At 37.7% G+C, this 14,875-nt stretch overlaps 1 protein-coding gene across 1 annotated transcript in view; it reads left to right on the top strand.

Annotated features, from left to right (window-relative positions):
* LOC108633777 (netrin receptor DCC-like) overlaps positions 1–14,875 on the top strand; it is a 207,963-nt gene that overhangs the window by 179,084 nt on the left and 14,004 nt on the right. The window contains exon 3 of the mRNA XM_018039359.1: positions 8,918–9,202. Within this exon, the coding sequence (XP_017894848.1) occupies positions 8,918–9,202 (285 nt within the window). The remainder of the gene's footprint in view (positions 1–8,917; positions 9,203–14,875) is intronic.

Here is a 14,875-nt window from a genome sequence, read left to right on the forward strand (position 1 = left end):
GAAGTGAAGTTCTTGAGTTCCATTGTTATAATATACATTGATGAATCACTTTTCAAAGGCAGTGTATCAACTCATATAACAAAACTGGCATTGATGTTCAATATGATTTAATTAAATTTGAAAAAGAATCTCTCTCTGTGAATACAGTGCCATGTAACTTTGAGAAAGAGGTGATACAGCTCTGTTCATTATTCACTCATGTTCTGGGAAATACATATTGCATAATAGCTCAGAAGGATGAGGAAAAATAGCTATTAACTTGCTACCTGGAAACATGCTTCTACAATCTGCCTCTGTTGACCCCAGAGTTAACAAAAGACATGGATGAGCCAAGCTGAATCACGCTTGACTGATTGCAGATCACGAAGTCAAGAGACGGTGGACAGAGCTGCTAGTTACATGGGTGTAGTTCATGTGTGAGAAAAGTCTCCAAGCGAAGGTTAGGCAGGCCCTGAAGCCCAACTCTAGATTTGCTAGCCAGTCCCATGGAAGGCCTTTGTAAACTCATCCCTTCAAAGAGAGCACCCTTTTTGAATTCTTATGAAGGTGCGATGTTGGCTACCAGAGGCCTTAAGGATGCTATTAACAGGGGTGACTTGGAGAATCCTGAATTGCCCCAATGGATATGAAGGCCAAGAATCTAGCGAGGCAAGCTGATGAAATGATGATAGACCTCTATTCAGACTGACTCTTGATCACTCATGGGTTACAGGAGTTCCAAAAATGACCACTTGATTCCAAGTCTAATGTGTAATCAGTTTTTAAAGATCTGGGAAAATACCAGCCCATTAGAGAGTGTTTTATTTATGTATTTAATTTTGGCTATGCTTGGTCTTCATTGCTGCACACAGGCTTCCCCTGGTTGCAGTGAGCGGGGGATGCTCTTTAGTTGCCCTGCGTGGCCTTCTCGTTGTTGTGGCTTCCCTTGTTGCCGAGCACAGGCTCCAAACTTGTGGCGCCTGGGCTTAGTTGCCCCACAGCATGTGGGTTCTTCCCAGACCAGGGATGGAACCTGTGTCCTCTTCATTGAGAGGTGGATTCTTAGCCACTTGAGCCACCAGAGCAGTCCCTAGAGTGTTTATGTTGAATAAACCACATGGGTGATTCCAAGAAAGTCTTATATGATGACATTTCTCCCTGTTTTTTTTTTGTTTTTGTTTTTTCCAAGGAAATGAGTTCTTTACGTGCTTCTAATCTTGCAGAGCTGGACAAACTGTGTCATTTGCCTACAGTTTTCTTTCCCTTTCATACTTCTTCTGTTACATCCTTCAGATTTCAACTAATCGGCCACATGGATATTTCTTCCCAGACCACACACTGGAGGAGAGTGGCTGGTACCTGCCAGACACACTTCCTAGACTTGGTTTGCAATGCCACATTCCAGCCACCACTTTTCAGCCAGCCACCCAGGAGCCTGTCATTTCACCAGTGAAAATGAAGATGCTAAAACAAAAGCAAAAACTTAGGGAAAAAAATAAAGAAGGGAAATAATAACTCTCAGAGGAACATGGAGAAATATGCTTATAACGTATTCTAAGAATCCTTTGTTGGTCTTCTGGCTGCTGAAAAGCAACTAAATCTGGAAAACCTCTCTTTGAATTATGTCTATTCTCTTCCCCTGGGCTAATTTGAAAATTAAAAGGGGGCAAACAAGGTCTGGCTTTGAAGGGACGTAGCTGTGAGGCTTTAATTTGGAGCAGGCAAAGCATTGGAGGCAGCTCTCCCCTGGCAGTCGTAGGATATGACCATGTTGCTGAATATTTAAAAGCAAGACAGGGTTTGTAACCGCAAGGTCTGTCCCCCAATTGATGTCTGTTTTTATTAAATGAACTTTAATTACTTAATAATTAGCCCTTCAATAGGAGGAGACAGGGATCCTGATAGTCCAGAGAGCAAATCAGAAGCATGTGCCACGTTGAGATTAGAATTTAAAAGAAGGAATAGGCCCAGTCTGGGGGTGCTGTGGGTCGAGAGGCCTCCCAGGAGGAAGAGGAGAGTCTTGGCATAAACGTGGACTGGAATGTTTCCACTGGAATGTTTCCACTTCAGCTTAAAAAGCAAAAGCAGTTTAGGTTTAAGTGAATGAGTGTGGATGTCTAAGCTCTTCAAACTTGGTGACTGTCTGCACTCGTGGAAAGATTTCTCTGCTACCCCATGTGGGGTGTGTGTGTGTATGTGTGCACATGCGTGCATGGGTAGAATGGTGCAGAGAGACTATTGTTCTCATTATTTTAATTCCGAGAGCCTAACACTTTTGATGTCCCTGTAGATTCACCAGCTTTGTATTCATTGCCATGGTGATTTTTTACCTCATTTTTAGCATCACAAAGGAAAAGCCCAAATGAAAAATGTTTGCTGCTTTGCTATTAACATTTCTACTGCCCAGCTGACAGCCAACAGTTTGGTTGTGCTGAGCTCATGAAAAAAAAAAAAAAAAAATGTATTGGCCAGAGCCTGACTGATGACTGGAGCCAATACCCAGTCCGTCCCAAGTGGGGCGGGGCTGGTCCTGAGACCATTGATAAGCTTGTTTCCCAGGACAGTGATTTGAAGGAAGAATGGGGAAATCTCGTTATGAATATCACTGTTCCACAATTTAAACTTATTGGGCTTAGACAAAGTTTTCATGGATGCACTGGACACTTGCCCTCCCCCAATCTTTACAAATGAAGATCTATATGGGTTGACTTTGTATGTTTAATAGCTTCAACCCTTTTTCACGTTCCGTGAAGAAATCTTTATTTTCTCCCTCTCTTTATGCTCTTCTTCCTACATTTCCCAATGTATAAGAGTCTGGGATATTTCCCTAATCCATCATACATATCTTTTCATTCAACATATACTGATGGATAATGATATGCCAGGCACCGGGCTAAGTGTTCAGAGTACAGAATAAAATAGAACCAGCTCTACTTATCTGGAATTTACAGATTAGCTGGGAAGATGGCTATTAAATTAATTCCACAGTTAATAAATTATAACTGAAGTGAATGTTGGAAAGGAGGCACATAGGAATAATTCTGTCTAGATTTGGGGAAGGCCCCTCTGAGGACATGAGAATTCTGGTACTATGTTGGCACTATTAAATATCAGGTAATTAAGTCTTAGCATAGTTAGTAAATGTTCTAGAAAAAAAATTGTAGTTATGGCTGTTTATCAGGCCTTGGGCAACATTTAACAAAGTAACCTATATAAATAGGTACTTAATGAATCGTTTTAGTGTTAAAATTAGCTTTAGAGAATTAGGAAGGATCCTTTTAGAAACTGAAATAAACAGCCCATTTCTCCTTGTTACACTCATAATGGCTATATATCTCTTGCTAACATTTAATGCTTCCTGCTGCTGCTGCTGCTAAGTCACTTCAGTCGTGTCCGACTCTGTGCGACCCCATAGACGGCAGCCCACCAGGCTCCCCCGTCCCTGGGATTCTCCAGGCAAGAACACTGGAGTGGGTTGCCATTTCCTTCTCCAATGCATGGAAGTGAAAAGTTAAAGTGAAGTCGCTCAGTCGTATCTGACTCTTAGTGACCCACGGATTGCAGCCCACCAGGCTCTTCCCTCCATGGGATTTTCCAGGCAAGAGTACTGGAGTGGGGTGCCATTGCCTTCTCTGTTAATGCTTCCTATACAAATGTAATTAGGATAGTTGACATCAATAAAATTCCTAATATTGAAACACAGGCACTTTTATTATTAGGAGCTTATAAAATCTGAGTTATCAGTGTCTGTGTTTATCATTCCTTATCATATCACAAGGAATAAAATGGAGTCACCACATATACGTGCCTGACTTGTCCATATGTATAAACAGTGTGTTCTCTCCTTATTATGGTTCCTGAACTGTCCTCCTCACTAACAGATGCTGATCTTTGTTAATATACAGAGGTGCAGGTAATATGTAAACCTGTCAGTTAGCTGTGATGAGACTTCTCTGACAAGCCCAGGTATTCGTAGATATAAAATTGTCTTAGAATCCTGGGCCAGGCTAACCAAGAAGATAGGAACTTTGACTACATTTCATTCTTGCAAACAGCCTTCCCCCAAGGCTAACTGTGAGAGGCTTCCGTAGAAACACCAACCATAGGTTCCTGTGCTATTTTTAATTGCAAAATTCTTCAGGCTGAAGTTTGTAAGAATTCAATCTGGGGCAGAGTGTACTTACTAAAAGAAGTTTACAAGTATTATGCTGATACTTGGGGCTTCAGGAGCCAGGAGGTACTGTTATATAAAAGAAACTCTTTTGGGGACATTTTCACTTAGCTTGGGAAAAAAGGATATTTTAAAGAGTATCATTCAGAACAAAACTTTCTTTAAACAGTTGTACATAATGTAAACATTTGAATGAGTTTGCTTCCAAGTTCCATCTGTAAGGTAGCGACAGTTACTTGAAGAGCTGTTGTGAGAAGTAAAGAAGGTAGTTAATGAAGGAACAGAATAGGATCAATGATAAAACTTGTTTCCTGTGTGATTGATCTGAATCTAATAGTTCTCCAATGAGTCACACTGTGTGAAGGTTGAGTTGATGGTTCTTGTGAAATGTAGACCCTGAGGCCAACTTGGAGGGTTTATTTAGGGTTTTCTGTTCTTTGGATTTTTCATTTTGATATTGTTTTGTTTTGGTATTGTTTCTTCATTTACAGACTGATGTCAAATGGAGGAAAGGAGCAACAATTTAAAAATAAAAATAACAATGCTGTCTATTCTTGGCCAAAAGTGGGACATTCTCAGAGAGAAGAGGGAGGTTCCACTTGGTTTTTAAAATTACCAGAAGCCCCATCCAAGAATTCAACCCAGTTGGTTGATGCCAAGTCAAAAACCATCCTCTTAACGGTTAGAGATGATCAGTTGCTATTTATGTTGAATTGTCTGTTCTGTTTTCTGTTTTTTTTTTAATAAGCCAAGATCTGGCTAAATGATGAACCACAGAAGTGACCCCAGGTAATCTGGCACCCAGGTATATTATTTGCTGTCCCAAACTGCCACAGAGTAGGTTAGAAAGTGATAAACCAGCACTCAAATGCAATTATCAAAATTTGCAGTCTTGCAGTAGTCTACATAGACACAGAACCTCAGTAAATATCTATATTTTTTCAGTAGATATTTGCTATGCTCTGTGGGCTGAAAAACACATATACAAACATGTAAATACTGATCATCCTTTTATTTATACCATCAACTGTCACACTGTCTGTATGTCCTTTAAAAATTAAAGGATTGAGAGATATTTCCAGTAAGTAAGATTAAGGAAAAGAGGATTTTTTGACTTAGTACTCTAAGAAGGACTACAGTTTTGTTAGGTAGATGTTAGGGGAGAAGGTATACCTCTTTAGAGGAAATACCATGGGAAATACCATCAAGAAGGAGCCAGGTCTAGAACTGGTCAATAGATCTGAATATTCTTTTGCAGGCGTGTAAGATGAGCCTGGAAGGAACACTGCATGGATTCTTGGGTAACAGGATATTTGTCTAAGACAATACTAGAAAATGGAATTTTAGAGTTTCTGAGTGAAACCAAAACTTCTGGTGATTTAGAAACACTAATCTTTTGACTAAGTTTAGGATGGATTTAGGTGAGAAAAGGGTAGTGATAGGAATACCATTCTTGCTATGATTGTTGTTGTTTAGTTGCTAAGAAATGTCTTGCTCTTTGCAACCCTATGGACTGTAGCCTACCAGGCTTCTCTGTCGATTCTCCAGACAAGAATGCTGGAGTGGGTTGCCATTTCCTTCTCCAAGGGATCTTTCCAACCCAGGGATCAAACCTGCATCTCTTGCATTGGCAGGCAGATTCTTTACTACTAAGCCACCAGGGAAGACCCCCATTATGCTTACAGTTAGTCAAATGTGATCCAATGAGTTGAACCACGCTTTTTCCATGAAAAGGCTCTTCATGAGCAGGTAACTGTTTTTCATAAGGATATAATTAAAATTATACCTATGTCTTTATATTGAATTAGAGCATTAAATGACTTATGAAAATACTATATTTCATCCTTATAAATTGCAGTGAGTTTAGTGTTTATAACTAGGTGCTTGTACTTGTGCCTTGAAAATATAGTGCTAAGTTGATAGGCTATAACTTCTTCTTTTAATACTGTTGCTGGTTTGTTACACTGCCGTGAGATGTGAGTGCGCAAAGGTAGCACAATATTGTGAGCTCTAATTCAAGCCATATAGAACCTCGTAAACTTAGAATTGCTTTTTGATATGTGGGGTTTCTTTTGTAGAAATAAAAAGGAAAAGATACAAATCATGTTTATATTTTCTCACTATGTCAAGTAATCCACTATTTGAGGTTTTCCAACATCATTTCATTAAACTTTAAGTTAGAGTCGATCCCCGACCCTCTGTTTATTAAGATCTGAAATCACCATAGACTGCATAGTGAATAAGCATGCGCAATAGTAGCCAATTCCATTAAGCCTAATTATATTCGTATACAGTCTCATGCCTCATCTATGAGTCTTTGGGCTAGATGAAATTTATATAAAGGAATCATCTATTGAGTACAGTTTGAATTACTGTTTCAATTTATGTTTCATTCCAAGTCTAGAACTCTGCAAGTGAAGTTTTTGAATACCACAGACATTCAGATATAAAATACATGTTTAGAATTTTATCCAGTGTGTGTGAACTGGTACAGGACCATATATATGAATATATGAAAGTATCCAGATATTCTGTCAGCTGATCACAAATGTTTTATTCTTATCTACTTTGTATAAAATGTGTAACTCATAGGTGTGGGTAAATTATTCCCAAGCTATGTTTCCTTAACTATAAAGTAAAATGCTAGGGATGGACACCAAGAAGAACGTTATCAAATAAACAAGTCAGAAACGTGTTTGAAAAATATCTTGACCCCATGTAACCGTCATGACATCTGGCCACATCTCATTGCAGATTTGCTAAATGTAGTGCATTTAAACCATTCTCTGTTCAGGTACACGCTTTAAATCCATATTGAAGCTAATCAGTAGTAGATTAAGGCCCCTTCTTTTGAATGTGCCCGAGATTCTACACTACAAACGGCTTGGAAACTGGGCTTGGAACAATAAGGCAGGGCACAAGTTAACAGATTTCTTTTAGTCTTCATTCAGTAGTGGATACAGCATAGTTAGATTAGTTCCAGTTAGCCAAATAAGGAGAAAATTTAGCATAAGCTTGGCTCGCACTGTAGAAACATCTGCACTGCTGAGACGAACTCATAGCTCTGTGGATACAGACTCCAGATGAGTAATTTTAGTACCTATGTGTAGAATAAATTTCAATTGATAAATTAACATGTGCATCAGTTACCATTTCTGTGTGGTCTAGAATGAATTGCTCTTGCTAAACCATAATGTCACATCTCCAGGTCTGTAGGTCTGTTTATGAGTGTGAGTATAAAAAGTAGCATACCATCTTTGGCAACCTTTATCTATTCTGAATATGATATTGCTATGATTTCCTTTTTCATGAATTCAGCTATCTTGTGGCTCAAAAGAATAATCTCTGAAAGGGACATGAAATATTACCCTAACCTAGAATATGAGACTTCTCCACAGCATTCCTGATTATCTCCCATGTTAAATCATGATGTTTGAACCTAGGCTGTTTTCCCTTCACACTTTTCACCCCAGCAAAACTTCTATCAGATTACCTGGAGAGTTAGGTTTGTAAGAATTAATATACCCCCAAATAAAATTAACAGTATTTCACACTGAACACATTAGAATTTGTTATTGACTAAACGTTGGTAGAAAGTTTCCTTACAAAATTTAAACCAAGACCTAGGAAATTTTGGCCTAGTTAAAATAAATCTATAAAATAAAAATTACAGTAATATAAATATGAGCAGAAAAACTTGACATGAAACCCAAACTGATGAATGAATCAAATCTTATTGTGAAATGCACTTACAATGAAACCAACCCCAGTAAAACTTTTTTTAAAAAGTAGAATATAACTATGATGACCATAAATCAAGAAATTAAAATTGTTAATTCAAATTAACTCTAGAGAGTAAAACTGCCAGGATCCATCAGTGGTGACAAAATTCATTCAAATATGTTTGCAATCATAAAGAAATCCTTTCATGGTCAAAGCATTAGGGTCACAAGTAATCCATCTATTCACAGAAGGAGGTTCAAGATGGCAGGCTCCAAATATCTTCTACCTTTTTATATACAACACCATGGTGGAGGAGGCTTCTCTCATCATGCTTTATGCTCAGGAGTGGTCAGTTTTTATTTATTTATTTTTTGTTTTTTCCCTACATTTGCTTAATTATCTATGTGTCTTTTTACATGTTATTTCAAATGAACATCGCAGTAGTTGTATGAGCTGAATTTACTGTTATCCCATTTTATAGCCCAAAGAAATGAAACAAGTTACTGGAAGACTCACATGGAATAGGGGGCCCAGACAGGCTAGATATTTTAAAAAGTCTAATTCCTACTTAAAGATTTTTTTCATTCTGCCACAGCATAACTGATAAATTCTGATGATCATTTATCTTAAGCAGTCAATCTGTGAAAGACTGTTCTCTGTTACTATGATTGGTGGTTAATATGGCCCATCTTTCTTGAAACTGCTTTTGTTGTTCACTCACTCAGTCGTGTCCAGCTTTTTGCAACCCTATGGACTGCAGCACGCCACGCTTCCCTATCCATCACCAACTCCCAGTTTTCTTAAACTCATGTCCATTGAGTCGGTGATGCCATCCAATCATCTCATCCTCTGTTGCCCCCTTTTCCTCCTGCCCTCCATCTTTCCCAGGATCAGGGTCTTTTCCAGTGGGTCAACTCTGTGCATCATGTGACCAAAGTACTTTTATCTTGGTTTTCTATCAAGAATACAGGTGTGATTATCTTATTTGGGGATGATTGTGACTCATCTGAAAGATGTATTCTTCATTCCTTGTGTTTCTCCTAGGACCGCTGAGGTTCCTCTCCCAGACAGAATCTATCACTGCTTTCATGGGCGACACAGTGTTACTCAAGTGTGAAGTCATTGGGGAGCCGATGCCAACCATACACTGGCAGAAAAACCAGCAGGACCTGACTCCCGTCCCTGGTGACTCCCGGGTGGTGGTCTTGCCCTCCGGAGCCTTGCAAATCAGTCGACTTCAACCGGGGGACATTGGGATCTATCGATGCTTAGCCCGGAATCCAGCCAGCTCAAGGACAGGAAATGAAGCAGAAGTCAGACTCTTATCAGGTATTGCAGTGTTCTTTACTCTCTTCAGAATTATTTTCTAGAGTAGTTTGAATAATTTTTCCTTGAACACGTACTTGGAAGTTATGTTTAAGCTCTGCACTGAGTTTAGTTTTATATTTTCCTTCTTCTCTAACTGTGCATTAGAAAAGGATATGCCAAAAGCTTTTCTCACCTTTTCATGTCTTGTGGTAGAGCTTTCCAGAGAAACGGATATTTTCGTTATGATTGACTTCATTCACTCATTACATTAATACTTAACAAGCGCTGCTTTGTGCAAAGTCCATTGCTAAACATTATTATTTTTAAAATTTCCTTTGGTAATAGTCTAAGAAGTAGTTACCTTTATCCCTGTTTGCAGAGGATGAAGGTGAGGTTTAGCAAGGTTAAGAGCCTTCCCCAAGTTAACACTGAACATTCGTGTGCTCATCCATATATACACTCATTTCTGAGAAGCATTGCGCTAAGTACTAAGGATCCAGAAACAACTAAGACTGACACAGAGCCTGGACTTTTTGAGTTCTGGACATAGATGTAGCTGCAATCCAGTGTGACTGAGATGATAAAGAAAGCTGTTTCTCTCCATCTCTTATCTCCCTCTCTCTTCCCTGCAAAATCCTTAAGACTCTGGCCTCATTTTTCTTTCCTAAATAATCGATGATTGGAATGGACATTTTTTAAGATCCTGTCTAATAGCTGCTATCTTCTTAGGGATGTGTTGGGTTGGCCAAAAAGTTTTTTTGGATATTTTGTAACATCCCAAATGAACTTTTTGGCCAGCCCAGTAATATCTGCTTTCTCATTTAATTTTATTTCTGGGATTTGCTTAGACTCATGTGAGACTCAGGAAAAAGGCAACACTTAAGTAATTGTGACAGATTTGCTGTCAAAGCACTGACTTTGGCTCTGTCTCAACATCCTGGGTGTAATTATTACAAGTCACTCAGCTAAGTAGAGGGTAACATCCATATGTCATTCCAAATGCAAACTGGTAACTCGATTGAAAGTTTCCAAGACTTTAGTAAGGACGTCTCTAAAACCTCTTCTAACTCTTTTGTGGACTCTTTGTCACAGGGATATTGATTTAATTGTGTCAATAACCACCAGTGACACTGTAAATGTAGTGTTTATTCCCAGCACGTGTATGCATTTATTTAGGCAGCCATTAGATACACAAAAAATTTAAATATTTATATTCACATAGCCTAAATAATGCATCTCGGTCAATCAGATGAGAAACCCAGGTAAGCCACGTGGGAAATTGGCAAGAATATGTTTGAGTATCTTAATATGACCAAAAAGTCTGTTTTCTAGTGGTGTTAAGGGATAAAGTTGGACTAATTAAATATTAAATCTGAAAGGGAAACTTTTGAAAGACATAGAGACATAATCATCAAATCGCTGTTTACATTTATTTGTTCACCTTGTGAAACACATTTGCATTATAATCCATGGGGATTTATTTAAAACTGAATTTCATAGTGTTATCTAGCTAAAGTCAAGAATGCATAAGTGTACTTTGGAGGTGTACAGGTATTTCTTACCTGGATAAAACCTACCATTTTAAAAAAAGTATTATATCTAATATGTATATTTCTGCAAGTTTTATGAATTCAAATAAAAATTCCACAAAGGATTTATGAGCTGAGGTACCAAACAGACCTGTGCTATTAGCATACTTGATTAAACCTGTCTTCTGTACTATTGATTCCATAAAGAATCTGTTGAAGGGCCATGTTTGTCCCATTTATCCCCAAGATTGCAAGTTGGTTTAGAGGCCAAATCTATTGCAAGTACAAAATTGAGTGAGAGTATGAATAAATGGATGAATGCTCAATTTCAGCTTCTTTTAGTTGCCTTTGTGATTTTTCTCATTTTTAAAATGATGCCAATGCTTTCTGAATCAATTTCTACTTTCTAGAAGTTCCAATTTGAGGAAGTCATAATTGCATAGATATAGTGTCCATTCTCTATACAAATGCACATTTAATAGGGTAACATAAACTCAGTTAAAATAGAAGCCTATTGTATTAGTAACATGACGTAGAAGCATTAATGTAACCTGTATTGGTACCACTATTTAAAAAATGAATTTTTCCACAGTCATTTAAATATTATGTTGATGAATGAATACATCTATTTATGATTTAGTTTAAAATTCTAATTTGAAGTTTTGCAGCTTGATTCAACACTTGTTTTTTACCACAATTCATAGAGTATTTTCATTTTGTGATGTGTGTGGAGAGTTATCCATTTCTAAATCCAAAATCAAAATCACAATGAGGTACCATTTCACGCCAGTCAGAATGGCTGTGATCCAAAAGTCTACAGCAATAAATGCTGGAGAGGGTGTGGAGAAAAGGGAACCCTCTTACACTGTTGGTGGGAATGCAAACTAGTACAGCCACTATGGAGAACAGTGTGGAGATTCCTTAAAAAACTGCAAACAGAACTGCCTTATGACCCAGCAATCCCACTACTGGGCATACACACCGAGGAAACCAGAATTGAAAGACACACGTGTACCCCAGTGTTCATCGCAGCACTGTGTATAATAGCCAGGACATGGAAGCAACCTAGATGTCCATCAGCAGATGAATAGATAAGAAAGCTTTGGTACATATACACAATGGAGTGTTACTCAGCCATTAAAAAGAATAGATTTGGATCAGTTCTAATGAGGTGGATGAAACTGGAGACTATTATACAGAGTGAAGCAAGCTAGAAAGGAAAACACCAATACAGTATACTAATGCATATATATGGAATTTAGAAAGATGGTAACAATAACCCTGTATGTGAGACAGCAAAAGAGACACAGATGTATAGAACAGTCTTTTGGACTCTGTGGGTGAGGGAGAGGGTGGGATGATTTGAGAGAATGGCATTGAAACATGTATAATATCATATAAGAAACAAATCACCAGTCTAGGTTCGATGCAGGGTGCAGGACGCTTGGGGCTGGTGCACTGGGATGACCCGGAGAGATGGTGGTGTAGGGGGGCAGGTGGGAGGCGGATTTGGGATTGGGAACATGTGTACACCCGTGGTGGATTCATGTTGATGTGTGGCAAAACCAATACAATATTGTAAAGTAAAAAATAGTAATAAAAAAGTTTAAAAAAGCATACAATTCTATATCCTTATTCAAATTAGAATACATTTCTGATTGTCACTTCTATGTATCAGGTATCTAATATCACCAAGTAACTAAGATGCATAAAATTTATATTTTAAGAATTAATGAATTATTTTGAAATACTGTGTTTCAGCAAGCAGTTGAAGTTTATTCACTACACAAATACTTTGTTCAATAAACTTTTGAGTGAATCTTCTGTACTTGCCATCACACAGGTCGCTAGGGATACAGAGTTGAAAGATAATGGCCCAAAAATTATTGTCTAGTAGGAGAATCAGACAAAGCAAGTAGACAGTGTTTTGGAAGAAGAAATAGAGTGCCATGAGTTATAGAAGAAACACCAATGTACCAATCTTGAAGAAAAAGCAGTAGGTAGGCAGAGAAGATTACAGGAGGGTCAGCAAAACCGAGAGAAGAGAGAGAAGTTTTTCAATGGGGAACTGCCTTCATTTGGTTTAACTGGGCCATGAGGCATAGGAGGTGTTGCTGGAAAAGCTGGAAGCAAGGGTGATAAACCGCAGGAAGAAGGATGTAGTGGAATGTGCAGCATTAATTCTGGAGAGAATTGATCAAAACTGCTCCTAAAATGATATCAGAAGGGGTTGAGAAGGGCAGCTGGATGGGGGGATATTAATGACAGGTCTCTTGAGACTTACTGGATGTAACTTAAGAGGGCAGTATGGCATCGTTCTCAGTTGAAGCTAGGTAGCAGCACTTTTCCTGATATTAGGGGCAAGGTATTGGTGTTACTGTGGCTCAAATCAGATTACAGAGTTTAAAAAGAAATTTTCCCATAACGTTGTATATTTTCAGGGTTAAATGAGTAATTATTTCTTTCATTTAAAGAGAGAAAAGGTAACTCATTTAATCTGTCGATTAATGTTTTAAGACACAAAATTAAGAGGAATCGTACATTTTTAACAGTGAGTTCTGTTAAAGAATTTTTTGGGGGAAATATTTATAACAAAATACTAAGGAAGAGTTGAAATGGTTTAAAATGTCTCATTGTCTATGATGGTGAACACAGGAGAGCTTGAAGCAGCCATTAAGATCGTCAAGTTCATTTTATTCAGATTTCATCATGTCTGAGTGCCAAACAGTAGATTGAATTGCTGAATTATAAATCTTTGGGCACTAGGTTGACTAAAATAACTGGCCTCTACCCTGGAACTCTGATTTCAGTTTTCTTAATGACCTAATTGAATTGATCAATTGGTTATTCAGTCTGTTGTTCATTCGTTTAACTATAATTAGATGACTCTAGGTCCTGTGTAGACTTGAACTAAATATCTGTATAATTAGAGACATTGGCTTTTAATGGAATAAATTGGACTAAAATATACTTTGAGTGATTTTTCTCTATAATATTTATTTTTATTGGAATAAATTTTAATACAAACCATTCCAAAAGGCATATTACTTAGAAGGAAAACCATGCTTGGGGAGTTTTAAAAGAGTTTCAGAATTTGTTCATCAAGAAAAATTTATTATTAACTGATAGGTACATTAAACTTTGTAGTCTGATTAAATGCTACCTATATTTCAAAGTTAATTACACTTTGCTACCATTTAGCTGTATAATTTCTACAAAAAAATGGTCTGTAGAGGAAATCAAAGAAGACATGTTCTTTGTTTTGAGATTTACGATTGAACCAGACAGTTAATTCAAATAGCCATATGACTAACATAACACAAGGGATGGTAAATTTAGGTAAACCTCTCTAGTTTCAAGTCAATGCAGACAAGGAATACATCAATTCTAGGTGGAAAATTTGCAAGGTCTTCATAGAGATGATTACTGTTCTAGATCATCAGGAGGTAACCGTTTGTAGAATGATAATAGCAGATGATAAATATGGAGTTAGAAGCTGAACCCACCTTATGAAGAACCTTGAATCCCATGTCTAGGAAGTTAGACTTGATACTATTCACTTTATTGGTGATTGGGAATGCTCAAAGGTTTTTGAGTTATGAATTTCATGGCAGAAACACACACTTAGGAAAACAAGCATGGAAGTGAAGAACACATCACATTAATGTAATACCTGATAGTTTTGGATCATACTTAATGTTTTTCCCTGTGTGGAAGGATTTTCCCATTGTTTGCTCTCTTTTTTTAGGCTACTTTTGAATAAAACTATTCCCTAAGCCATGCTATAAACAGGGTAAAATAATTTCTTATGCTTCTCTTTTATATCTGCTTAGAAAAGAGCAGTGTTCTTTGCAGCCCTGTTTACAATAGCTAGGACATGGGAGCAACCTAGATGTCCATGGGCAGATGAATGGATAAGAAAGTTGTGGTACATATACACAGTGGAGTATTACTCAGCTATTAAAAAGAACACATTTGAATCAGTTCTAATGAGGTGGATGAAACCAGAGCTGATTATACAGAGTGAAGTAAGTCAGAAAGAAAAATACCAATACAGTATATTAACGCATATATATAGAATTTAGAAAGATGGTAATGTCTTTAGAAAGACCCTATACATGAGACAGCAAAAGAGACAGATATAAAGAACAGACTTTTGAACTCT

Source organism: Capra hircus, chromosome 24 (assembly GCF_001704415.2).
Source record: "Capra hircus breed San Clemente chromosome 24, ASM170441v1, whole genome shotgun sequence".
Taxonomy (NCBI): Eukaryota; Metazoa; Chordata; class Mammalia; order Artiodactyla; family Bovidae; genus Capra; species Capra hircus.